General features: G+C 49.7%; 1 protein-coding gene across 1 annotated transcript in view; it reads left to right on the top strand.

Moving 5' to 3' along the window:
• The window catches only part of FSTL4 (follistatin like 4), a 274,942-nt gene that overhangs the window by 134,428 nt on the left and 112,625 nt on the right, over window positions 1-27,889 (top strand). Inside the window, exon 3 of the mRNA XM_040976580.1 lies at window positions 8,090-8,338. Coding sequence (XP_040832514.1) covers window positions 8,090-8,338 — 249 coding nt within the window. The remainder of the gene's footprint in view (window positions 1-8,089; window positions 8,339-27,889) is intronic.

The following is a 27,889-nucleotide window of genomic DNA, read 5'->3' as shown; positions in this document are numbered from 1 at the left end:
TGGAAACGTGTCAGTGAGAGCCAAGCCCCACATGCTGTGTTTCTGACTTGGGAGAGCAGGACCACAGCAAACAGAAAGGAAGGACCATGTAGCGTTACAGGTTGGGAACCCCTCTGCTGAGCCAGCCAAGGGCAAGGCAGGACCTACTCAGGTAACCCTGCAAACTACACTCAGTCTTACAATTGAGTTTATCAGAAATGGCCCCCAAAGGGTCCTTCTCTGGTCTTGCATTTGTCACCACTCTGGTGCTAGGGTACGTTGTGTGACCTAGATGTTTGGGCAAGAATGGGACAGGTTATTCATGACAAATGCGCCATTTCTGTTTTTCCTCCACTGCAGGCCATAATAGACTTCTCTTTATCGTTTAAGATCAGGATGATGGAAGAATTTAAATTTGCTTTAAACATGCAGGTAGCCTCAAGAAAATTAAAATCAGCTGTCTGTCCATCACTCAAGCCTTTCCCACGCAGTTCTGCAGCAAGACTGTCCCTGTGCCCCTTCTGAAGGGCTAAACGGTGGTATGTTGGGCATCAGGCCCCTATGTGTATCTGAAGGTGCTTTGCTATTGTTCTTAAAAATCATCATCGCCTCTGGCAACATGACAGATACATATTTTTTACATCCTTTCCGAGTATCAATGTAGGGGGAGCAAAGCAAGGAAAGTGAGCGTCTGTAAAAGCAAGTGAAAGCAGGAAACCTAGAGTTAGGGCACAGCAGCAAAGGTGACTGGGTCAACTTAGCTTTGTCTGCACCCCATGAGGACTCCAGAAGCCAGGGACAAATCCTTTCCCGAGGGCATATTTGGAAAGTTCTCTGCTATGCCCATGTGAACCTGGGGACCTGACCGGTTATGTTTCAAAAGTACAGGAAAGAAACTCTCTTCAGTCCAGGTACCTGTCTCGGGTAGCGGCCTAGCTGTGGTTTATAGTCGTGCTGCTCTCACAGCAGCCTCAGCTCGCATGCATACCCTGCCCCCAGGTCATCTGGAAGATTTCCAACAGAAGGTTTCAGTTACTGCAGCATGGCAAAGGCCTCTGGTGGTTGGCACAACCAAGAGGATCCCATATCCAAACCAGATTAATTTCTAGGAACTTTGAGCTCATTAAAAAAAAAGTGCTATGAGGACAGATACCCACAGCCATGGTATTCTAATAATATAGTAACACAGGGTGTGAAAAACAAAAAATATGTTTACTGTTTCTTTGAAGATTGAAAATTGGGCACTTATGGGCCTAGCAAGATAGCTGAGTGGCTAAATACTTGCCTTGCATGTGCTGGGATCCCATATGGGTGCCGCTTCATGTCCCAGCCAACCCGCTTCCCATCCAGCTCCTTGTTTATGGCCTGGGAAAGCAGGTGAGGATGGCCCAAAGCCTTGGGACCCTGAACCAGCATGGGAGACCCAGAAGAAGTTCCTGGCTTCTGGTTCCTGGTTTCAGATTGGCTCAGCTCCAGCCTTTATGGCCACTTGGGGAGTGAACCAGCGGATGGAAGATCTTTCTCTGTCTCTCCTTCTCTCTGTAAATCTGACTTTCCAATAAAAAAAAATAAATCTTTAAAAAAAATATCACTTCCACCATTTAAAAAAGAAGAAAATTATGCACTTACAAAAATGGTCATCCATTTCTATCAAGATCTAAATAGAAGTTTTGGAAACAGAAGATGTAGCAGTAGATTAGAAACAGCTACAGGAGGGGCTTCAGGGATTGGGGATAAGTTTAAGAAATGAAAGAGAATGTAGCCCAAAAAAAGCACAGATGGGAATGTGGAGATAGATGTAAGATGCTGAAATAGAATGGGAACTTACACCATCCACCTGATCAGGGCAGTGGTGCACAGCAGAGGGGGCAGAGATGGGGAGATGGTACAGTAGATAATATTTAAGGGAAGGTCAAGCATTTTCAAGAACTGATGGAACAGATGAATCTGTGCTTGCAAGAAACTGGATTACACACAGAATAAATGCAAAGACATATGGAACCTTATTTTGTAGAGACACTGCAGAAAACCAAATTGAAGTTCTTAAAACCTTTGGAAAAGGTTGACAGCCAGCAGAGGGTACGAGAAGGCTGTCAGAGGGCAAAGGAGCAAAATGTGTGTCACATGGAGGGAAAAGCAGATTTGTGCATATGGGATTAACATAAACAGCTCTTTAGCTGAGAGTCATGACATCATTGTTTAGAGAAACATAACTAAGAAGGAACCTGAAGCCATTGTGAGAGAGAAGCAGCTGCCAGGATCACTGGTCAGTGAAGCAGCAGTTGACCTCTCTCTGAGGACTATAAAAGCATTGGCAAACTTCAGCGTTTTTCACTGTGTAGTGTTAAGAGTAGAATTTAAGTTTTATGTGAGCAGGGGGAAAAAAATGAAAGTGTGAAATATTTAATCTGCCCTAAAGAGAAAAGAGAGAATTACAGAAAAAGGCAACGAAAAACCCAACATAGAACATCTGAAAAAAATAACAATCTCTGTCCACAGCGGATGCTGTAAGTGAAAATGATTGAATGTGGGGTTGTGCAAAGATGCACAAGAAGCAAAACACACCGTAAGAGCAAGAGCAATGTCAGATGAGACCTACAGTATGACTCATTTGTACAGACTTCTAAGCATGTTGCACAAACTCTATATTGCTGAGGAATACGAGGGCAGGATAAAACACAGTGATTTTTAAATGTTTTGACATCTTTACAGAGAGAGACAGAGATTTTCTACCTGTTGGTTCATTCCCCAAGTGCTTAAAGCAGCCAAGGGCTTGGAGAGGTGAAAGCCAGGAGCCTGCAAGTGTGTGCAACTACTTGAACCTGTTACCTTCCAGGGTAGCCATGAGCAGTAAGTTAGGATAGAAAGTGGAGGCAAGACGAAGCCCCAGCACGCCAGTAAATGGGCTTAGGCATCCTAAGCCATGTCTGAAGCCAAATGCACACTCTTAATTAGCTACTTGATTTCTATGTGGTGTGAGATTCATTTTCAGTGCTCTTCTCTTCCAGGTGGATCATTAGTTGTCACCACATCATTTATCAAGTAGCCTCCTTTTTCATTCTTGTCGTGTGAGGAATTTTCATAGACCATGTGATACATTTCTGGATCCTCTCTTGTGTTCCACTGTCGTATCTGGTAGTCATTGATCTGCCATTCCTAACAATATCTTATCCCAGCAGCTTTCTGGTCTCAATATGTTTGAAGGCCCATACCCCAATCATTATGTCTTTACTTATCCTTTTATTTATATGAGGGTGCTTATTCTTTCAAATGAACCGTTTTTTTTTTTTAAATCGTTTCGTCTAATTCCAGAAAAAAAATGCATTACACTGGTAAATTTATAATGTCCTCCAACCCAAGAATAATGATTGTCTTTGCAGTTCAAATTTTGGTTTATGACCTTCAGTAAGATTTTACAGTCTATCTCATATAGGTCCTGTAGTTTTCTTGTACATAAATATTTTATGGCTTTCAGCAGCATCACAATGGACCATTTCTGCCTTTTCTTATTTGTAATTATTTACAGCTAATGCAGAGTAGGGTGCTTCCTTATATTTTTCACGAGTCTTTTATTTTTAAGATTTATTTATTTTATTGGAAAGGCAGATTTACAGAGACAAAGAAATACAGAGAGAAAGCTCTCCCATCGGTTAGTTCATTCCCTAAGTGACCACAAAGGCTGCTAAATCAAACCAAAGCCAGGAGCCATGAGATTCTTCTGGGTCTCCCATGCAGAGGATTTTGGGCTGTCCTCTTCTGCTTTCCCAGGCCACAAGCAGGGAGCTAGATTGGAAGTGGATCAGCCAGAACATGAACCATTGCCCATATGGGATCCTGGTGCATGAAGGCAAGGATTTAGCACTAAGCTGTTGCGTTGGGCCCCCCATGAGTCTCTTGGCTTGCTGAGTATTCCAGTTAGTTAGTCATCTTTCTTTTTCAATTCTAAATGATTATTTCATTGTCTTGTCTTCTGTTTTCCTTTCACATCGAATGGTGATAACAGGTATCCCTGCAGGGCTCCTGATTTCAACTGAAAACGTTCAGTGATTGACTAGTTAAGACTATTCACGGCTTCTCTTCCACTCTTCCTTAGCAGTTTTCTTTGGAATGACTGTAAAACGTTTTTCCTATTTCTACTTTTGCTTTAAGTTTTGAGATATATCCTGTACTTCATCCTGGGGGTCACTAATTAAAGCCTCAACAATGACAATTTCCTCCTCAAATTCTTTCAATTTTCTTTTGGGTCAAAAGTCATGGCTCCCTCACACACCTTCTTGGTGCTGTGCTGCTTCGTCCTGGAGGCTACAGTTCGTCCTTCGGCGTCATCACCCAGCAGCGCCTGGCTGTCCCCCTTCACCGTGCAGGCACACATGGTAGTTTCCACTGCCCCGTCTCTGGGACTCAAGTCTAGATGCGTTGGTATCTTAAGGCAGCAGCAGCCTTGTGAACAGTGCCCAGTGGAGTGACTCGGTCTCTGAGGAAGCTGGCAGGTTGCTGACTCCTTGTGGAGTCTCCCTGGTCTCAGGGGCAGAGCAGGGCAATCCTCAACTCTACCTGAAATGGACTCACAGGTGGCTTGGTTCAGATGAGCAAGAGATGTGAGTCAAGGATGGAAGCAGTGACATGATCTCCGTGACACTCTCTCTGAGCTTTCTCTTGATATTGTCCTCTCCCTTTTATTGTGACTACAAATCCCGCTGAGATAAAAGGGTCTGTCTTTGGGAGGAGAAACTGACACCCTTGTTGATTAAAGCAGTGGAGCTCAGTGTTCACATTAGACATTGTTGTTGAGCTTTATAAGTATAATCAAGGAGAAGAACCTGTCCTTTTCACGAGCCACATGGTGACAAGTGATCTTACCAAGGTAAGGCTTTGGCCCAGAGCAGTACACCTGCAGCAGGAAAGGGGCCCCCAAAGACAGCCAGGCTCTGTGCCCCAAGATGTCAAGGACCATGTGGCAGGAGCTGTCCCCGCCATCCCAGCCCTGACATAAACTGGAGGCAGCCTAAGATGTCAAGACCTCCATGACGAGCAGCCATACTGAATTCCCATGCAGAATAGCAATGCCCTCCCTGCCTTGTGGAGGCTATGTTGTGGGTCCGTTCTGGTCCTGCTACCCTGAGGGCTGGTAACCTCACACTGCCCTAGCCTGTGCACCAAATAGTTTGCCAAGGTCAGGCAAATCTCTGAGGCAAGAGGAACAGCTGGGGAGGCCTGTCCCTGGGACCGGCTGAACTGGGGAGCCAGCACCTTGGGCCTGCCTGGAAGACCAGTTCTGCTTCACCCAGTTCTGTGACTCTCTGAAGCTGAGATCAATAATTCAGGCCCTCCAATGGAGGATGAGTTTTTTTCTCTCTCCATCTTGAATAAAATGCATATCATCCATCTGTAAGGGGCCATTGGTTCCTACAGCACCTCTGTCTGGATGTGGCTGCTGTGTCAAGCTGGAGTTCATGGCAGGTACCGTGGGCAGTTCTTGATGCTGGGCCACAGTCTCTAGTCATGTACACCCACTTCTGCTTCTTCATCTTCTAATTGAGCAGTCTCCTTAGAGCCACACTGTCCCTTCACTGGGACATCACAGTGGAGTGGGGTGAGATGGTAGGGATTCAGCCCAGGTGCCTAGCAGCACTAACAGCTTGTGGGGAAAGGCCTAGATTGTGCCTCTACCCTGGGTCTGGAACAGGGTCACCCAAAGACTATGTGAGGGAGAAGATGTGGGTCTCCTCAATTGTCAAGTTGAAGATCAGTTCTCAGTCAGAGTAAAGCTTCGTGTGGTAGGATGCAGCCACAGCTGCACCACTCCACAGTACAAAAGCCAGTGGGCTCCTCCTGGTCTGGGCACATTTGCTGCTGATGCAGGAGAATACCCAATGCTGGGGGGTTCCAGACAGTACAAGTGTGTGTGGCCCACAGTTCCAGAGGCTGGCAAGCCTCTATGGGGTGGGGATGAGATGAGGGGCAGACTAGGGTGAGCTTTGTCCTATCACATCATGGCAAGAAGTCATGTGCATGACAAGCAGAGGTGAGAGCCATTCAGATTCACATTTTATCCTGGGAACCCAATGCCAGGATAGTGAATCCGTTCATCACCTCTCAGAAGTCACACTTCTTTACTTTGGTACAGTGTTGGTTACATTTCAGCATGAGGGGTAAGGGCCCAGCCTGGTGGTCAAGGCCCTGGGGACTCCTGCATCCAGCATAGGTTCTGCATGGCCATGGGGCACGGCCAGGGGGCTCAGGAACAGGGCTGTGACTGGGTCCGCACCCAGCTGCACAACTTCTCTGGGCACTGCACAGCACAGAGAAGTTAATTAAACAGCAAACCAGTGGCAGTGCTCCATGTCCCGGCCCTGTCTTGGGAGAAAAACAAAAGCTGATATTTTTAAAGCTGTGTTAGTTTCTTCCAGTGGCCGCCAGCATTTTCTCCACTAACCGTTTTTCAACAACCCAGGAGAATGGTGCTGATTAAATGCACTTGGTGGCAGAGGGGCCGTAAACACCCCAAGTGGGGGCCTCCATCCCAGAGCCTTGCCTGCCAAGCACCTGCCTCCAGCTCCCTTCTGCAGAGTGGCCACTGGCTGCCACCCAGCCCTTGCTGCCCTGCTAGTGACACTTGCATCCACAGAGCAGATCAGGCATGCCACATGACCTGCTGAGGGTCTGCACTTTTATGCAGCTCAAAGAGATTCTGACCTTCTAGTTTATTATGATTCCAGAAAATGTCAATATTTCTTAGCTTGCCAGATCTAGAAGAATTTAAATGAGTTATTGAATCAGGTTGTTAATCTGCCGATAACGGATTTCTTTTTTCTTTTCAAATTTATAATGATGAAATGCAGACTTAACTGGAAACAAGAAAGGAGAATCTTTTCTTGCTTAGACATTTTAATCCCATGAGGTGGGAGCCACAGGGCTGACAGTTGTGTCTTGGCAACCGGGGCCATTCTGTCCTGCTAAGTATTTTGAAGAAGATTTAATTAAAACGTCAAGCAAAGACTTCTGTGGCCAGCGTATCTGCATGTGTGTTTTCATGATCTATAATTTGATATTCCTCTGTAATTCCCAACTCTTGGCTTTGATGACACATAATAACTGTGTAGTTTTCAGGGCCTTGATGGGTTGTGAACACCTGGCTGACTTACGTGTGCTCCTGCAATGTGTGAGCTCTGGGCACCACTGTCTGAAGTCACAGAGGTGTGCTCTGGTGACAGGGGACGCCCTGGCATCTCAGCCTTCCTGCCCCTGCCTTTAGTGAGGGACTAGAAAGGCATGGACCATGGACACATGTGACCATGTGTTCCCCAGAGGGAAACACAACCTCTGCCTCCCCTTCCCCTTTCTAAACTTTTAGGATCTCACTTCTGTCCTAGGCCACATTTCCTCTCATGACTCTGCACCCGCTCTCCACAGCCTAAGTTCCTCTGCTTGGCTAAGTCTCCTGGAATCGTGTCTTGCCCCCTCCCCACATTTCCTCTCACCCCTGTTCAGAATTCCCACTCCTGTCAGGTGTCTAACCGAGGCACTTGGGCCAAGGGACTCCACGTGCTGTGGCTCAGGGAGAGCCTCTCAGCCCCAGGCTGCGAGCTGCCTTCCCTGGGGGCCTGAACTGTGGACCTTGTCACTTCCAGGCTCAGAGTCATACATGCACATATGTCACAGAAAAAGGCAGTCAGGACATGTTCTTTTGGGGGTTCCTGTGGTGCCTAACACAGCCTGGGCCAAAGTCATCACATAACAGGGGGAATGATGGAGAGAGAATGGAAGGAACTGCTTCTTTTAAACGATATTGGTTTCTGGAGCATCCGGTCTGGATGTTGTCTCAGAGCCTAGACACAATGCTGGGGGCTTTGCTGTGCTGTATAAGGTGCTTTTTAGTGAACGTAGAAGGGCTGAGTGTTCCCATCTCCCATCCAGAGTCCACCTTAAAACCAGAGCCCTGCTGCCTCTTTTTGGGGGGTGGCGGGGTCAGGGACTCTGTTGGGCACCCTGAGCCCCAGACACCACCTCTGGCAAGCTTGTCTTCACAGCTGGGTGGAGTCACAAAGGCAACCTCTGTCCTCTGCCCCTCCACCTTGGCAGCTGACACTCTTTTCTTTGTACCTGGCAGGGCTTTCCAGCCATGGTGGGCTGCTGGCCTCCTGTGGGAAGAAGTTCTGCAGCCGCGGGAGCCGGTGCGTGTTCAGCCAGGCCACGGGAGAGGCTGAGTGCCGCTGCCTGGAGGCGTGCAGGCCCAGCTACCTGCCAGTGTGCGGCTCCGACGGCCGGTTTTACGAGAACCACTGTGAGCTGCACCGTGCCGCCTGCCTGCAGGGGAAGAAGCTGTCCATCACCCACAGCAAGAACTGCTTCCTCCAAGGTAGGGCAGGCTCCTGGCCCCTGCACCTCTGGGCTCTGGCATCCATATCTTCGTGTCTGTGACCCAGTGTGGAATCCATGAGGTTAGATGGCTAGAGGAAGTCAAGATTGGAAATGGCCTCACTGGAGAGAAGTGGCAGCAGTGGCATTTCAGTGATGTGTGTTCTCAAAATGCTTGCTCTCCTGAGTCCCTCTGCTATTGGAGGAGCTCCTTGGAGGGCAGAATCCTGGGGTGCTAAACTGGAACAGGTGCAGTGTGAGTCTCCAAGAGGGACCAGACCCATGAAGACTGAGCTGGGGGCATGGGCAATGAGGCCAGGGTGTACTGCGATGCAGGGCAGGGCAGGGAGGTGAGGAGAAGGCAGGGGACAGAGGTCTGTTGTGTGCCTGTGCCCCTGGTGCACCAGGACTTCTGCGCCATCTGCATGGTGAGGGGACGGGCTCTGAGAAGCCAGCACCAAGCTGCTGCCTCTCCATCACAGGCCCCCCAGCCTAAGGCTGCTGTGACGTGTCACCCACATGTGGGTGGCAGTATTCACAGCCAAGGTGGGAGCACAAGAGTGCTGGCCTCTACTGCCTCAGCCCATGATATGGTGGTCACAGCAGCCTGGGATCCTAGAGCAGATGGGCTCTGGGACAGGTGTGCTTGGCTTCAAAAGCAATGGTCCTGGGTGTTTTTATAGCTAAGCTCATGATACCAGCAGTATTGCACTTCAGAAATTCTGAGACGTGTGGTGGAAAAGCCAAGATGTGTAAGCAGAAATGGCCGTGTCTGCAGGCGCTGCCCTGAATGCACCTGCCCTGCTCTCCAGCACTGGGTGTACTGATGCTTGCCTGGTCACTCCAGGTTTATCAGCCGTGTTGGATTTTATAGACTGATGTTCCATTCTCTGGTTTCCAACCTGCCGCAAATTGCGTCTTTCTGAAGGTTTTATCTCTGCATCAGACTGCGCACTGCCTCCCTCTCCCTGAGTTATTTAGCAGCGTTTCTCATCATTTCACACGAGGGCAGAAAGGACTCTACTAGACCTGTGTGAGGGAAGGAGGAGGATAGGTCAAAACACAAGCGAAGGCGGGTGGCCTTGGGCAGATGAGGGTTCAGTTTCGTTTCTTGCTGGCTACATTTTCCCACTGAATCCTTCTGACTTGTTGAGATTTTTGCAGGTCTTGTGAATTCTCACCCCCTCAGTGTGGTCGAACTATTCGGCCAAAGATCACCTTTCCGGGGGGGGGGAGCAGTGCCTGGTACTCCACCAAAGACCTAAGGATGTCCAAGTGCTCTAGAGGACTCTGGTACTTCCTGGCTGTGTAGCCCTGGGCCTTTGCTTACTTTAGCTATGGAGAGACAACTGGTCTAAGGAAACACCCCTTAGCCCAGAGCCTGGCAGGGTACAGGTGCTGGGAGCTTGTGACACCTGCTGTTGTGGTTGGTTGTGGCCAAATGTGGCCATAGGCCTGGAGCAGAGGATCTGTCCAGGAGGAAAGCGGCACATTGCTGGGCCCAATGGCTTAGGTAGAAGAAGAGGAGGTATGCATGGCACTGAATGTGAGCTCCTATGGCTGTCCTGAAAACATTCATCTGGAGTAAGGGTAGGCACTGCCTGAGACAACTCCAGAGCCTGCTGCTGGGGTCAGCTCCACTCCTGGCAGACAGGAGATAGGCCAGGCTATCTCCACTTCTGGCATTCCTGCAGATATGCCACACAAGCAGAAGTCAGGCACTGAGCAGCAGGGGCCCGACAGGGAGGAGGGCAGCCCTACCATTATGGGTGGGAGGCGTGGCAAGGGGAGTTCTTCACCCTCACCAGAACACAACCATGGCCCAGCAGGCAACAGACAGAAACCAATAGTGGTGGCTGTGTTGGGGTAAGGGAGGAATGGGATTTTGGAAGAAAGGGGAGGGGTGTGAAGGTCAACTTCCTAACCAGTGCCCAGCACAACTGGCAGCAGAATATTTAATGCCAGACTGGGCTCCACTGGGGACAATTTGTCATCTGTCCCAAATTTTTCAGAGGCTTACTAATACAGCAAACGTAACAGTCATCTTTCCCCCTATGCAAACCACAATCCTATAGCTATCCACCTCCCATTCTCTATTCCTCCCAGACTTTACAAAAAGAAGTTATGACTTAAATCTCTGCAACTCTGTCTATCCTTAGAAGCCACTAGTGGACAATCTTCATGACAATAGTGTGTGTGGAGCCAGAGGGAATGAGGGGACACATTGCACTGGGTGGAGCCCAGAGGCCAGAGCTTCTGTTGTGGGGAGGCAGAGGGGCAAGGCCCACAGCCCTCCCTGCTCCGTAAGAGGACTCAATGTCCCTTTTATGAGAAAACTTCTGGAATCGCATTCCAGTTGCTATGGTAGGAGGACTCCTTGCAAATGCAGAATGCAATTTCTGCTGCCTAAGGCTCATTAGCATGTACAGAACAGCTGAACTCCAAAGCATTGTTTCAGCTGCAGTCTGTAACTTTGATCCCTGCTCTGAAGCCAGACAGGGCTTTGTCCGCAGAAGTTGGGTGTGAGGAGAGGAAGAGGAGAAATGCTGCGTCTGTTTCTCATTGTGGCTAGGCTGGACTTCCATCATCCTCAGAGCCTTACGTTACCAGGAGAGCACTAGGGAGCACCACAACGTTGGGCAGCCAGGAGTTTGTGTCCTAGAAGTCACCATACAATACTGTGTTCCTGCCTGTGTGGCAGCTGGCGTGCTGACTTTCCTAAATTGGTTTTGGGTTCGTGCTTTGTCTCAAATGCTATTTGGAAAGTGGGGCTGGCCATGCCTGTGTTCAGCCTATTGTTTCATGTAGACCAATACAGTGGTCTAAACAAGCCAGGGCTGGAGGGGAGAAAGGAACCAAGCAAGAGGTTCAGCTTCCAGGGGCTTCTTAGCTGTTGCAGTGGCCTCTGCAAGGGCTCCTGCGTGGCCCCAATGGGAGTCCCCAGCTAATGGAAACAGAGGAAATCATTTCCACCTTCAGATTGGAAGCAAAACATTCCACAGGCCACAGATGAATCTTTTTTTTCCCCTTCAAGTGTTACTAAGCAAGCATAAAAGCTCAGCATCTTGTTACAAGTTAGCAGAGCACATGGCACCTGCTGGGAAGAGACACCATTTTCTTTTTCCTGCTTTTTAGGTTGTTGCTGTTGCTGTCACTTTGAACTTTGTTGCCTTAGGAACTTGCATTAGGCTCTCTACTTCCCCTGGGGGTGTTTCTGGACTCCTACCGGAGAAAGTCACTCACCCTCCTGGGCTGTGCCAGCCTGGCCATCTCAGCAGGGGATTCCATTTGCCTGGCAAGTGTGAGGCCTGCTTCACTGCTGTGCTGTTGGCTGGTGTTGAGGAGGGATGGGGAGAGGGAAGGGGAGGATTCTGCCTGGGCTAGCCCTATAGCAGGGGGTTGCTGGAGTCTGAATAACACAGAGAGACCCAGGTCAATAGGAGAGAGAGTCAGTCAAGCTTCCTTGATCAGGATACACACTCTCTCTAGGTCTCACGTGTTATGCAAAATGGAAATAGGAAAGGAGCTACAGGCGGAGCCAGGTGAGTGTGAAATGAGCAGCGCCTGATGCATGGTGGGCACTCTTCTCAGCTGTCCCAATAGCACGTGCAATGATCACTTCATCACACACATCAGCAGTATTCTAGGGCAGAGGCATGAGGCTGGCAGACCCCTACCTGTTTTGTGGGATGACATTGTCTGTAAGGTCACAGAGGCAGATCTCCTTGTGATTGGCAGGGAGGGAAGAACACGGGTCCTCCATATCCATTTTGTGAACATGTAGAACCTGATCCACAGCTGCCCAGTTCGACACCTTCAGCCGTCTTGATGTTTGAATGAAAACAATGAGATCTACCCGGGCGATCATAGAGAAGATATGGGGAGAGCTGAGCATCCCTACTTCCCAGCCTGGAATGAGTTACTGGAAGGCTGTCAGGGTAGGAGAGGTACGTTCTGAGAAGTTCTGAGGAGAGGAGATGTTCCAAATGGACCTTAAGGGATAAGGCAGCGTTTGCCAGGTTCAAAGGAGGGCACAATTTTCCAGGGGTTCAACGTAAGGGTGGAAAAAGGGATCAAGAGTGGGTCCTGGGAGAGACTGGAGTGAAGTAAGATAGTGGGCAGAGCAAGCTGGGGAGGCTTTGCGTGGCAAGCCAGGAACAGGTTCAGCTTGCTTCTCCTCCTCAGGTGACCCTGGGGCCATGGGCAAAGCCAAACCCAGGGCCTGGGCTCTAGGCTGAGGCAGTGCCAGCCCAGGATCCTAGTAGACATCTTTGCTCCATCCTTGGTTCTGAGTCATGGGAGTGGAAGGAGCTCAGGCACTGTCACTTCTGCAGCTCAGCAGGAAACCCAGCTGGAATCTCCAGGGAAAGCTGATTCCAGCATTGCAAATTCATGGGGACACTGGACATTGAGAAGACCAGAGTACATTCTTCCCTCAAAGGAAAGAATAGGAAGCTCCCAGAGGCTGCCAGGATGGCCTGCAGTGGAGAGCAGCCATGGCATCCAAGCTGAGCCCTGCCTTGGCCTATCTGACTTGCAGAGCCAGCCCTTCTTACTCTCCAGGTTCTCTGTCTTGTTCTCCCAGGCACTCTGTCATGCCCAACCCCATCCACACTGTTGTCCACAAATGCTGTTGCTCCTCTGATCCTGCAAAGCAGTCTCTGTAACTGGCCCCTTCCCAGCAGACACGTGAGCTCCCTTGGCATGGGTCTGGCTGCTTATTGAACATCCACTGGAGACCAAGGCCGCACCAGGATGTGAACCCCAGGGTAATCAGGACAGCCCTGGACTAGGATAAAGCAGGCTCCGGGCCCTAGGATGCTCTCCCTTGGGTCATTAATGTTTCTTTAGCCAGAGACATCCCCTGAGACCTCAAGGACAAGTAGTGATGCCTACCGCCACCAGCAGCCTCAGGGTCTACTACATGTCCCCACAGAGCCCCACCTGCTGCCCTCCTGCACCCCTTGGTGCTCAGAGGTTCCATTTATAATATCTGCCTCCACAATCAACAGACAAGACCTAAAACAAAGACATGTGTTCTCTGGGTGTCTCTGGGTTTTCTCTAAGAAGGCATGTGGTGCGAGCCCCCTGCCAACATGCAACAATGTTATCCGTTCAGCACGCCTGGTGTGCCTTACAGAATGGCCACTGTTTTCCATGAAATAATTACATCCCAGTAATTAAAAATTGCTAATCGGCTATTGAGCTGAGAAAGTCTTGCACTGCATTGATTTCACTTAGGAAACAAGCCACAGTCTCCGAGCCCCGCCACGTGGTCCCCTGCTGTTTTCTGCAGCCCCCTCCTCTTCCTCTCTAAGCCCTGCTTCTCCACACACTCTTCAGCTGCCTGTCTACTGACAGGCTCCATTTTGTCCCACACCCAAATGAGCCAACTGCTATCCCAACAAGGTTCTCTCCCATTGAGTCTCTCTCTGGTCCTCTGGCCATCTCCCGGCTCCCATCTCCATCACCCCCACTGCCACTGAATTCATACTGCTCACCTGACCCTTGCCGATGCCCGCCTAGCCTTGCTGCACCCTCACACAGTCGCACTTGCTATCCTTCCTGTAGCCCCACTCTGTGGACTCCAGGGTCTGCATCCCACCACACCTCTTCACAGGCCCCTACTTCCCCAACCAGGGCACACTCCAACTCCAGAGCAGCAGGCAAGGGGGTTGGGCCTCCCTCCATTAACCCCTCCTTATGGTCCTCAGCATGGCAGAAAGCCAGTGTAGTCTTCTCCCACGACTGCATCTCCACATCTCCACTTACATCTTCTGCCAGCCCTGAGGTCCATCTCATCATCACTGGCCTGGCTGAGCTCACTGTTTTCCTGAATGTTCTCCTAGGTCCTGATCTACGCTGGGGCTCCAGACCCACTTTGTGGAAGGCTTTGAGTGTAAGCCTTCCACAGTGCAGTTTTGACTGTGGTACCCTCGAGTGTGTGTCCTCCTCATTATTTATCCAGCAAGCATATGAGTGCTGTGAGTCAGGTGCGATCCAGGGTGCTGAGGTTGTGATCGTGAGCCAGACACAGCATTCCCACCCTCTTGGCAGATCCCACTTGTGGGAGAGACAGGCAGTGGGCTGGAGACGTAGTTGGTTAGGTGACAGTGAGTGCCCTGGAGAAAAATAAAGAGGGAAGATGACCAGTAAGAGCTTCCTGTAAGAGGAGTGGCCTTGGAGCTAAGTGCTGAAGGAGGCTGGGAAGCTGGAGAGCATCCGCATGTCTGGGAAGAAAGCACTCCAGTAGAGTGAGCAGGTGCAAAGAGCCTGAGGTGGGAACTTACCTGTGTATTTGGTAACCCATGGGGAAATAAATTGTTGCTGAGGCCGAGTCAGTAAGTGGAGGGAAATCAAAGAGGCCAGAGGGGTGAGGAGGCAAAGCACCCACCTAGGATGCCATTGGAAGCCCAGCTCTTTTCTAACCAACCCCACCCCAGCCTTGTGAACACTCACAGTATCCTTTGGAAACTTGTGAAGGGTGAATGTGGGCTGGAAGAAATGATTTGTCCAGAAGTTCATAGTCCAGTAGACCTAGGTTTATTTTTCTAAAGTAAGCCTGTAGGGCCCAGGGGGCATCCTGTGTGAGTCCAGAGCTAAGCAAGGAGCTGTTAGAACTTCTGCTTGCTTACCTAATTACTTCTGCCTCTTCCCACATGGTGGGGGACAAGAAGGGGATGTGCTCTGTCACCCTGGCTTGTAGGGAACATTCCTCTCATTTCTTACCATGGATGCACAGATCGATGGTAAGAAGTTGAACAGGACAGGTACAGTCCTTCAGCATCCCCAAGGGAGACATGAGAACATGGGGAGGCATGCTGGAAGCCTCTGGTGCAACATGAATGATAGCACCCAGAAAAGCATGGCGGGCTTTTCACACAGAGGGCCTTGCCCTAAGGACCAGTTGATTTTTCTGTATCTTGAGGGCCCTTGGGATTTGTCAAGGGGACAGGAGGAGGAAGAAGGGGGGAAAGGATAGGAGAGGAGATGACATGGAACCTCCTTCCCAAGCTTCCATCTAGGTACTGTGTGAGAAAGGCCATGCTTGGGAGAGAGAGATTCTTTAGTCCATGTGGCTTAGACTCCATGGAGTGGGGACCCAAACCAGCACGTGGGAGGTGGCATGATTCACTCAAATGTTTAATTACCAGAATGAGAAGAAATAGCCTGGGGACTTCAGTGAAGTTCTACCCTATGATGTCTTCAGTTAAGGCCAAGGACCCCATGCAGCAGCCACTAAGTAACACTGCATGTTGAGTTTCTGTGTTGGAAAGACGCTGTATCTAATTATCTGTGAGACAAAGTTGGCAGCTGTCATACCAGCCACACCCCAGATGTGCTGACTGTGTGTGCCTGCCACCATGTTTCCTGCTTACCAGTGTGCTCTGCTGTCTGCTAGATGTGGACACTCAGAGTGGCCAGCCCTGGGCAAACAGTGAGTGCAGGAGTTGAGCCGAGGCCTAGGGGTCAGACTGTTCTTGGTTTCCAACTCTTCTTGCCCTTTGCCTGGTGCTCTGGCCAGGGAAGCAGTATTCCATTGAGAGTGTCTGGAACGGGGGCTGGCATCACAGGACCCAGGGGGAGGCAGGGAGCAGCTGTTCACTGGCAGCAGCAGCAGCGTCTGGGGACAGGCTCCCTGGATGGAGGAACAGCAGGAGCACACAATGACACCAGAGTCCTCCTCTGGGAGAGTACTAGGGAGTACTAGGGAGTACTAGGGAGACAGGGCACTGGCAAGTTGGGTGCAGCCTTCTGCAGCATCCCCAGGACCTGCCTGTGGCTCCTTCTTGTGGAGCCCAGCCTTGTGCCAGGTTCCTGGGAGAAGTGGGTCCACATTCTCCAGGCCCCAGGGACTGCTGGAGTCCCGCCCTCAGTGCCTCAGTGCTCTACTCCCCGCTGCTGTGATGCATCCCTATCCCTTATTAGTGAGGGGACTCAAAAGAAAAGCTTCTTGGGCAAAGCTCCGGCAAACTAGGTTGCCTGCAGGTAATTAACATAGCCAGAGGCGGTGAACTCAGGCCATTTAGTAACAGCCGAGGAAGCAGTGCCATGGGGTTTTTCTTTATAGTTGGAAAGATGGGCTGGCCCAGGGATGAGCAGTGCCTCTATTTTTCTTCTTCCTTGTTTCCCTTCCCACTGGTTGTCTGTGCTCCCCGCATCTTGCAACTTCCAATGGCCTGAGCCCCTGCCTCCTGTTCTACCTGCCCAGGCAACAATCTGTTTATTGTCTCTGTCCGTTTCCTACCGTGCTGTGTGGCTCAGGCAGTGGCCCAGGTTTCCACCAAAACATCAAGAATCCATGTTTTCTACAGAAATTTTCAGGGATTTTCATCTACCCACACTCAGACAGCCCCAGGCTGAGCATGCCCCCCCCCCCCAGCTAAAATCTGAAACTTCTCATCTGAGCTGGGAAACCTTCCCCTAGAGGGGGGCAGAGGGATCCAACAGGTCTCTGGTGGTCAGGAAGGAAGAAGCAAAGGAGAGGTCTGTGGCCATGCTGAGAAAGCAGAAACATCCCAGACTGAGGAAGGGGCTTCAGAAGGGGGCACAGAATGGTGTGGATGTGGAGTGGGAATGAGAAGTCAGTGACATCGGGCCCAGGTGGGTGGACACTGGAGCCCTCGCTTCTCCCTTAAACCCACACGTTCCAGTGGCGTGCCTCTCTGTTCCTCAGCCTCTGTGTACAGCACAGTTAAGCCCCCGCCTCTGCGGCACTGACCATGGGCTGAGCTGTAATGCCACGGACTGAGCGGTCTCTCCAGTGTTGTGGGCTGAGCAGCCCCGTTTGAACAAGAATTAACGAGAAGCTGGCCTCTGCTACGTGCTCGCACCAGCTGCAGCAGAAGAGCGTGCTCTGGGGGAAGAATTGCTACAGGAACCAGAGCACGTTCAGGACAGCAACTGTGCTCTCTCAACTCAAGAAAACATGAACTCTGAAATGAGATGAAAAATGAGTTGAAAAATCAGCCGAGCCACGGTCCAAAGCAAAATGGAGGCGGGAAGGGGTCAAGGAAGAATCTAGGGAACCTAGAAGCAGTCAGGTGGTAAGGAAAGTGGACCCGTGCACCACAGTGGTCCCGTGGGAGTGTGATGGAGCTGAACAGCCCCCTGCCTCCGTGATGTTGATGCTGCCTTCACATCACAGCGCGATACATTCCTTAGGTATGTGGTGCTGCTGGTGGGAATACACCTGCTGTGCTGGCAGCCTCATAAAAGCACAGTACATGCGGTTACACACGGCCCATAGCCCTCGTAATCAATGACCACATCATTGCTTTGTGTGTTTGCTGCATGTTTTATCCTGGTGTCGGCTCAGACTCTAGGAAGTTCACACTAAAAGCACCCTCCTGAACCACAGCATCAGCCTCGCCCCTCTTGTGTTTACTGTATCTCTCGGTTTCATCCTTTTCATTTGTGCTTGAGGTCATCTCTGTGGTTTCATTCTCTGGCTGCAGAGGCAGTGGTGTGTGCCGCCCGTAGCTCGTCACCATCCAGCCTGTAGCGTGGCGTAGGCTCTGCACCCTGAGGCTGGGGAATCAGATTCAGACAGTGGCACGGTTTGTGCCTCACAGTCACACACACACCTGTACCCATGTAATTGGAAAGATGGGCTGGTCCAGAGATGAGCATGTACCTATGCCCTCTCTACAAGGCTGTGTGATTGGGCGATGACCACATTGTAAAGGCAGGAAGTACCCGCTAACACACCGAGCCCGTGGGCTGGCGGGGCAGGGGGGGGGGCTGCACTTGCACAGCACCCCTACTCTCAGTTATCCTTTTGTGTCTCCACTTGTGCTCTGCTCCTTCTCGCCAGGGTCCACACCCACCCCTCCCCTGCCACGTGTAGCAGTGTGAAGGCCTTGTTTCCAGGCTGGTTTCTGTAAGCATTCCCCTAGTGATACAGAAACTGCAGACTGTCCACTTAATTTTACCCAGAGAGAGGGTGAGAAAGAGAGAGAACTGCAATATAGCTACAATAGCAGGGACTGGGCCAGGTTAAAACCACAAGCAAAGAGCTTCTTCTGGGTCTCCCCTAGGTACATTAGCAGGGAGCTGGATTGGAAGTGGAGCAGCCGGGACTTGAACCAGCACTACCTAGGATGCTGATGGTGCAGGTGGTGGCTTTATCTGCTAACGCCCCAACACCATCCCTGAGAGTCTCTATTTAAAAAATAAGGTTCTGTGGCACTCAGCAAAAGAAACCATTGTGGGGTCCGCGGAAGAGCTGACGAGATAGGGGGTATATAGACAAAGTGAATGCTTGGATAGCGTGTTTCTCTCTGGTGACAAACACCAGCAGGGCCCACACACTGAACAAGAGGAACAATGCATGGGAAAGTGCACTCTAGGGCCAGGGAGGACAAATGGGAGCAAAATCTCCTCCAGGCTCCCTTCAGATGCAACCCTGCTATGGTTGGCAGGGAGTGTACTCACACAAATTCACAGGAAGCGACTGAGTTTGAACACTCTGCCTTTTCGAAGAGACTCATGTGGGAGGTAATGGAGGGTGGGGTCACGGGTCACTTTAGAAGCTATGTTCACAGCAGGCTCGTGCAGAGTCCTTGCATGCTCTGCCCTGTCGGATCCTGCACCAGCCCTCCAGTGTCAGGACTATCATTAACTTCCCCTAGCAAATGAGGAAATGAGGGACAGGTTGGCCCTTTTTGAGGGGCTCATCCCATTGTTACCCCTTCTGGAGAGCAGGCTTCTGGGTCAAAAAGGAAACACTGCTTAATGTTCATGTGCAAATATGATTCTCCTATCCTTACTTCAGATGGGATGTTACTTTTGCATCGATGCACCTTCCTCCCCTGAATTGCAGTGCCCAGCCTAGCCCAGTGTAGCACAGCCCAGCCCAGCATAGCACAGCACAGCACAGCCCAGTGTAGGCCAGCACAGCACAGCACAGCCCAATGTAGCCAGGCACAGCCCAGCCCAGCCCAGCCCAGCCCAGCTCAGCCCAGCTCAGCTCAGCTCAGCTCAGCTCAGCTCAGCTCAGCTCAGCTCAGCTCAGCTCAGTGCAGCCCAGCCCAGCCCAGCCCTGCCCAGCGCAGTTCAGCTTAGCCAGGCCCAGCACTCAGGGGTGGCACAGGAGGCTATAGGAGGAAACAGCGCTGGCCATCTCCTCCTTCACCACCCTCCTAGGGGCTTTCTATGAATGGCTATCTTCCCAGCAAAGTTCTTTTCCTCCCACAGGCTTCCTAATTTAAGTAATAACCATTTGAAATTATTAATACTTAAGTACTTACACTCTGTAAGATGCTACCTTATAGGGAGAGAAACCCAGTTGGGGAGTGAATGCATGGGATCTCTCAGAACACTGAGAAAGGCTTGCAAATGGAGGAAGAGAGGGCTGGCAGAGCACCAGAGGTCCTACGAAGCCCCCTCTCCTAAGATCCTTTGGGAATGATGCACCTGCCCAGAGTCAGGGTGTTTCAGCAGCTACCTTGGTGACCAGAGCTCTGGGGGAGCTGGGAGCCAGGTTGACTCAAGGCAATCAGTTAAGAAGACCCCAGTGGGAGATGCGCCTCTTAATAAGGTGTTGGCGGCCAATTAACAGAGCAAATGTTTGAGGAGTCCCTGCCGAGTGATGGGATGTCTCGGCTTCAGCCTGGATCCCCTGGGGCCGTCAGGCAGACAGGCAGATACATGACTGAAGTTAATTGCAGAAAAGCTCCTTCCAAGGAAGTGGGCAGTGGCTTGTCACTCACCGGGACCGCGGCTTGGTTGTTCAGATCTCTTTGCTCATCCCAAGAAAGGCCTCATCAATCAGCAAGGTTCTGCTGTCCCCCACCCCACCATGTCCACTGCTGCTCTCTGCATGCAGCATCAGAGAACCCAAGGAATTCTGGCAGGAGGGGGCACCCCCCCAACCTCCTCCTCATGCTGTTCTGGCCGGCTCTTGCCGTGAACCCTGGGGTAGGGGGATCTGGGCTCCAGAATGACTGGAAAGGGGTGCAGGATGTGGCCCTTGGGGAGACTGACAGGAAGATACCCTGAAGCTCAGGGTCCATCAGGTGAGTGGGATCTACCGAGGCATGGCAGGGGAAGGGGAGAGCAGGAGGGCTGGCCATGATAGTGGTAAGGTTCACCTCCACATGAGCCGTGGAGTAAGGTGGACATCCGTATTGGCAAAGCAGTAAAGGTCAAGCAAAGAATGGGGCAGGTGGTTAGAGGTTTCCCTCCTCAAGCCACCATGACCTGCCCCCCACATCCTCTCTCCCATCCTCTCCCTCATCTCACGTCCCTTTCCAGCCCCTCCCCATGCAGCAGGGGGCGTGCCCTCACACACCTAGAGCAAGTGACTGCAAAACATGTTTCTCACTTAGCTGGCAATGTTTACTGCATAGCGCAATCTACTGGGTTTAACTGTTCAGTGACTTAGCCTGCATTACTAACCGAGTTCACGCAGGGGAATCGCTCCTGCCTTGCCCCCCCCCCGTGTGTCACAGCCACCTGAGAAGCAGCAGGTGAACCCCCTGACTTTTCCACTCCACGCGACCTAGAACTGCTTCCCAACCTTTCCGTACCGTCAACATGTGGTGACTGGTGGAGCAAATAAGTGAGGAGTTTCTCAAGTTCTCACTTCTGACTTCAAGTCAGAGGGTTGGATTGTGCCAGGGTGACTAACAGCCATGTCCTCCTTTCAGTTGCAAGCAAGTTACAAATCCATGGTGAGCGTTAGGGAAATTATGTTTCTCTCCCTAAGCTTCCCACAGGTCCAGGGGGCTGAGATCCTACCTCCTTGAGCTCTCCTGTCCACAGAACGCAAGCCACAGTTCAGCTTGGACTAGGTGCTGAATGCTGAATTTGAACTTCAACTTGCCTCCCAGGCTTGCTGGCACTGCAGGCTGTGTGATGAGTCAGTTTAGCGAGCCAGGCCTGTGATCCGAGAAATGGGACTAGACCCCCAGCTGTTCTGAGCTGTATGACCTTGGACATGTGCTTAGCTCCTTTGGGCCTGTAGTATTTGGTCCCTAAAATGGGAGTGAAAGTACTACCTGTCCCACAAGTGCTGAGGAAGCGTTAGCCATTCATCCTGCGAGTGCCCCTTGCTATTGCTGATCCTGACTGGTTTCAGAGTGAGCCCCCGAGTTCCGAGGGTGTTCTGCAAGTGAACGAGATGGCTGCAAGCAGAGAAGTGGGATGCAAGAGGAGAGCCTGGCCCACACGCCAGAGCTGCGAATCACTCCCAGAGCCACAGGGACACACCAGCAGTTGTGGAAGGTCTAGGGCAAGCCCCTGAGCTGGGAGAGAAGTAGCAGGTGCAAGAATGTGGCAGAATCAGGTGTCAGAAGGCATGAGGTTGCCAGTGCCACCGCAGGGCGGGGCTGGTGTCCAGATTCCCTCTCACACCTGAATTTGAGTTCCACACTCCCGGTTAGATATACCCACCCCTCCCCCCATCAGAGTGTGTTCCCAGGGGGATTACATCAGAGAAGCAATAAACTTCTTTGTCTTGTCTACAGTTCTGTCTAGGGCTGAGGAAAATCCCCAGGGAGGCTGTCAATTCTGGAAAGCAAACAGGAGAGCTAATGGCTTTGAGGCTAAAACTCACTCTCTCCATGTGCCACCAAGACAGCAGTCTCCTTACAGACAGCGTAGAGACATCCTTATCATGACACTTGTGTTTAACTCTGTGCCACCAGGTGTCCTGGTTGCCCAAAGAAGAGCGATGAAGTCCTAAGAAGGGGCTCTTTGAGGTTTCAGATCTGAGGGCTTTGAAATGATGAACATAACAAAAGCAGTAACATCAATCATGGTATGTCAGTCATCTGCTTTCTAATGACCAAACTCCATCCCCAAAGCCTCCAAGTTGTTCAGAACATTTTACAGGCAAGACTGAAAGATGTTAAGCTTTTTGCACCTGCCAGGACCTGGGCCTGGCTAACCAGATTGACACAGTGCTTCCCTCTGGGTGCCCTGGGCCTGGAATCATCAGCGGACAGGGAAATCACAGGTCACAGCATCTCCTCCCTAATTGGAAAGACCAGATCCGTTTCACTCACCACCACTGTACCAGGGGCCTGAGCAACAGACATATGGTCAGGGAAGGGGGCACTGGTGGGTTTCGCCTGGTCAGTAGGGCAGCGTTTGGTAATTGCTAGCTCTGGAGGAGGAAAGCTGAGTGAACAGGACTCAGTGCCTCATGCCTGTGTCACCTTCAGCAAGATGTGTGTGAATCCACGTCTGCCTCCCTGGTTGTGGCAGGACCGTCACAGGGTCGCAGCTCCTGCTCCAGGTTGATGTTTTCCCTCCAAGGTCCTAGGTCCGGGTCGCAGTGATCTGCAAACAGATACATCCATGTGCAAGGCTGGCCTGTTCACAGGCTTGGAAGGGGTCCCTCTTGCTGAAAATGACATCTTTGTTTTTATTATAATCTATGGCATACAAACAAAGAGATGTAAGTGCATCTGTGTAGGTCAAGGCAAGAGCTTGTGTTCTGGGAATTGGGCTGTGCCGTCTCGGAGCAGGTGTTCCGTACAGCGGGTTAAGCCTCGGCTTGGGACCTGCCCCTGCTATAGCCAGCCACTGTCAAAGTGTCTGGGATAGAATCCCGTCTCCACTCCGATCCAGCTTCCGGCACAGGACGTTCGGGGTACTTGGGTCTCTGCCGCGTGGAGACCCAGAGAGAGTTCCAGGCTCCTTGCTTTCACCTGGCCCAGCCTCAGCTGTGGTAGGCATTTATTAAATGATCCAGTAAGTTGAAGATTTCTTTCTCTGTGAATGTGTGTCCACTTCAAATAAATAAAAGCAGATAAATCAACTTAATTAAAATTACTCCCTCTAGGAGAGGCCCATTCAAGTCCTCCACCCATCCTTCCTGGCGTCCCCGTCACTTTCTGGCTGCTCTTCATCCTTGGGTTGATTTCTCCATGCACGCGTGCGTCCCAGTGCACCTGCTCGTGGACGTCACACCGGGATCTGTGCTCTGCTTGTTTTCCATCACCTCTGCTTTGTAGGTCAACCTTTCCCGAGCAGTCCTTTCGGCGTAAGAGCTTCATTAATGTAATTAACATGCCTCCCCATTCACCCATTTAAAGTGCACAGTCAGTGGTTTTTAACACAGCCACAGAGTTGTGTAATCATCACTCTGATGTTTTAAAACATTTTTATCACCCCCAAAAGAACCTGTGTTGTGCTGTTTTGTCAGGAAGATCAGGCTGGCATTCTGACAGGTGTTAGTGCCATGTTAGCAAAGTGAAGTCTTCCAGCTCATGAACAATGGGTATCTTTACATTATTTTATTTTTTTAATCTGTTAAAATTGCTGTTGGCTCATCATTACTCTTTGTTCAGTTTTTGGAGCATAAGTTTTGCACTTTGAATATATTTAGCACTAAGGTTTTATTCTACTGTAAGTTGACTGGGTTCACTGTTGCAGTTTCAGAACACTTATATAGAATATTCTGCTAACATACAGAAACATGAGCTTTGTATATTGGTTTTATACACTGAAAGCTTAGTTTTGTACTGAGTCATTTAAAATCCCACTAAAAGGATAATGTGCAGAGGATTCACATCTGGGTGTCTTATTCTTATTTCTGTGGTTGCCTGACTGCCCTGGTTCAGAGATAATTAAGGTGGACCTCCTTGTCTTGTTTCTGATCTAAGGGGAAGGCACTCAGTCACTCATCATTAAGTATGACATTAACTGCGGGTTCTCTGTAGGCTCCTTGTGTCAGGTTGAGGATGCTCATCTCTAGTCCTGCTTCGCAGAATGTTGTCATCCAAAGGGTTGTTCACTTTTGTAAAATGACTTGTCTTGGGACCCAGTGCAGTAGCCTAGTAGCTAAATCTTCGCTTTGCACTACACTGAGATCCCAAATGGGTGCCAGTTTATGTCCTGGCTGCTCTACTTCCCATCCAGTTCCCTGCTTGTGGCCTGGGAAGGCAGTCAAGATGCTGCATTCGGGACCCTGCACCCACGTGGGAGACCTGGAAAAGACTCCTGGCTCCTGGCTCCAGATCGAGGTAGCTTCAGCCATTGCAGCCACTTGGGGAGTGAACCAGTGGACAGAAGATCTTTGTTTCTCCTTCTCTGTGTATCTTTCCAATAAAAGCAAATAAATCTTTTTTTTTTAATGACTTGTCTGTACCTGTTGAGATGATGGTGGTTTTTTTCCTTTTTCCTGCTGATGTCATAAACAGTAACTACGTTCCCATGGGTTAATCAGTGGTTTGTGTCCATCTACAAATCTGTCCAATTCCCCAGGGCTACTTTATTAGTTCACATGGAGTGTTCATATTATTTCCTTTTAGTTCTTTTTGCTGTGTAAAGTCAGTGATTTAGCATCCCCTCCTTTCCTTCCTATTTTTAGTAATTTGGGCTGACTATATGCTTTTCTTTTGTCAGGCTAGGGAAAGATTTTTGTCAACTTTGTTATGCCTAAGCAGATAATGATTGCTTTTGATTTACTCTGTCATGTTTTCATTCTCTGTTTTCATTATTTTCCACTTTAATTCTTAGGTTTATCCCCTTTGCTTATTTAGGACTTAGATTGATCTTTCTTGCGTTGTTCAGGTGGAAGTTTAGGTTATTGGTCTGGGATTTGGTTCCCTTGTATATGTATCTGGCGCGAGCAGCTGCAGGTTCCCTCCGAAGCGCTTGTGCAGCCAGCTGCTTTATTACACTGTGCCTTCACTTTCACTCATCTCAGAATGTCTTTTCCCTTGTAATTCCATTTTTCACATATTTGGTTACTTGAATGTGTGTGTTTAACTTCCACATATCCATGACTTCCTCAAGTTTCATTTTGATACCCATTTCTGTTTTTATTCCATTGTGATAGAAAAATATTTTGTGTCACTTTGGTGCTTTTCCGTGTTGAACCTTGCTTTCTGATCTGGTGTATTTTGTGCTGGAAGTGCCCCCGTGTGCCCTTGAAGAAGCTGTGTGCTTTGCTGTGCGGGGCAGGGTGTTCTCAGCTCCGTCAGCTCTAGCTGCTTCACACTGTTGCCCCTGTCTTTGATTTTCTTATTGATCTCCAGCCTGATTGCCCTGCCCATTATTGAAAATGGAATAGTGAAGCTTCCGACTACTGTTGTTGAATTATCTCCTTCTCCTTTCAATGTTGACTATTGTTGCTTTGAGTTTGGAAGTTCTGTTAGGTATATATGCTCATATGGCTAAAAGGTTTGACCCATTTAGCATTGTAATATGTCCCTCTAATTGCACTTTATGTTTTCAAATCAATTTTGTCTAACAATAGTATAGTCACTGCAGTTTCCTTTTCCACTCTTATTTTCAACCAATTGTGCTTTTATTCTAAAGAATGCCTCCTGTAGACAGCATGCTGTTTCTTAATACACTCTGACAGTCTTCTTTTAATTGGACTATTTAATCCATTAAGAGTTAATATTACTGTTGGCATAATTGAATTTACAGTTAACATCGTTTCCTAAGTTTCTCATATCTTACTGGTTTTCTGTTTATTTTTATGCTTAGTTTGTATTAAGTGAAAAGTACTTTAATGTTTTAAGTCCTTTAATGACATCTCCATTGTATTTTTAGAGTACTTTTCTTTGCCGTGACTTACCATATGTATCTTAGGAGCATCTAACTTCAGATTCGTGCTAACTTAATCTCAGGAAGATACGAAGCTCCCTTTCATATAGCTCGTTTCCTCTTCTCATTATGGTGTTAGCATGATACACGTCACATCTGTGTCGGCATACACAGCTTTATCTCAGAGCACAAGAATTTCAAAAACCATTCATAATTGTTTGGGTAATATACAATTCCCATGAAGTTTTTGAAGACCTCTTATAGAACTGTGCATCAGCCCTCCTGCTTACCACCTCTTCATTGTTTCTTTGAATTCAGAGTATGACTTGGTTTCATGATTCCAATACAGTTTGCACACACACTTCTTTTGGGTTGGTACAATGCTATATCTACGTGCTATAAACCCAACAATACAATTACATACATTTTGTCTTGTGTGATCACTTTTAAAATAAACTGAGAAAGGGAAACACAACTCCACAGTCTTGTATGTTCGCAGAATTGCTTTTGCCCGTGCATTTTGGTTTCCTGCAGATTTTAGCTAGCATCTGTAGTCACTTTCTTTAAAGCTGTAGTTCCCTCTAATATTTCTTACAGCTCAGGTATGCCAGTGATTTTCTCAATTCTTTTTTATCTTAAAATGTCCTTATTTTTTTTTAAGAATTATTTGTTTTTATTGGAAAGTCAGATATACAGAGAGGAGGAGAGACAGAGAGGAAGATCTTCTGTCCGATGATTCACTCCCCAAGTGACCACAACGGCTGGTGCTGCGGCGATCCAAAGCCAGGAGCCACTAACCTGCTCCGGGTCTCCCACGCGGGTGCAGGGTCCCAAGGCTTCCGGCCATCCTTGACTGCTTTCCCAGGCCACAAGCAGGGAGCTGGATGGGAAATGGAGCTGCCGGGATTAGAACCAGCACCGATGTGGGATCCCGGCGCGTTCAGGGTGAGGACTTTAGCTGCTAGGCCACGCCGCCGGGCCCTAGAATGTCCTTATTTTGCCGTCACTTTTCGGGGGAGATATGAATCCAAGATTATTTAGTTCTTGGTTTTTTCCAGCGCCCTCCCTTTCTGGCTTGTGTTGTCTCTGAGAAGTCAGCTGTGAGATGCTGGTACAGTTACCTGTTGCTGCATCTCCGTTTCCCCTCCGTCTTCGGCCTTCACTGTGCTTACCGCAGTGGGCCTGGTATGGATCTCTTTGTGTTTATGCTACTTGATGATTGATCAGTGTCTGCTGCCGGGTACTTTTCGTTCAGGTTGAGGGATTTTTCAGCCTTTGGTCTCTCGAATCCTCTGCCCCTCCCCCTCCCTCTGTCACTCCCACCTTGCACAGTTGGTGTCACAGTCACATACTTCTGTACAGCTTTGTTCCTTTTGTTGTGTTCATTTCCTTCCTGGTAAGCTAGCTGGCTTGCCATTTGTTTCCTTGCTTTTACGGAGCTACCAGCCTCATCTTAATTACCTGCTGCCAAAAGCTTCAGTGTCTCAAGACGTGAACTTCCTCGTTATCTTATCCGAGTTAAATCACTATATTTTGGTCCAAGTCTGTACTTTGGTTTTCCCTTTCTCTCCTCCTTTCTTCCTCTCCCCAGCTTACTTCCCTCCTCCATTCCTCTCTCTCTTTCTCTCTTCCCATCCATTTACCCTCTCCCTCTTTCTCAGTAAAGCCACCATGCCACTGCTGCAGAGCTAAAGCTGGCGTGATGATTCATTTCTGTGAGAACACCCCTGCTTCCTGAGGGCAGTGCTGGTTTCAGGATGGTAGCTTTAGGACCCCTTACCTGGCCCCTCCTAGCGTAGAGCTTCTATCCTGTGAGTGAGCTGAGATGGGCACCTCTGGATCCCAGTGTCCTTGGTCCGGCATGTTGGGATTGTCCAGTTAGGACTGGATAGGAGCTAATGGCCTAAGTGAGTCCTCTGTTGCACTCACTCTGTACCACAGAGCCAGGAGAGCCAAGGGGAGCTGGCACCCTGCCTTCCCAGGGAGATCCTGTGCCACAGCTGGGAGCGGGAGGGGAGCGAGCTGGAGCAGCCTTCACTTC

This window comes from Ochotona curzoniae, unplaced genomic scaffold (genome assembly GCF_017591425.1).
Source record: "Ochotona curzoniae isolate NIBS_2020 unplaced genomic scaffold, NIBS_Ocur_1.0 contig_1, whole genome shotgun sequence".
Lineage (NCBI taxonomy): Eukaryota > Metazoa > Chordata > Mammalia > Lagomorpha > Ochotonidae > Ochotona > Ochotona curzoniae.
The sequence above is the reverse complement of the archived record's forward strand: the minus strand, read 5'-3'. Positions and strand labels throughout refer to the sequence as shown.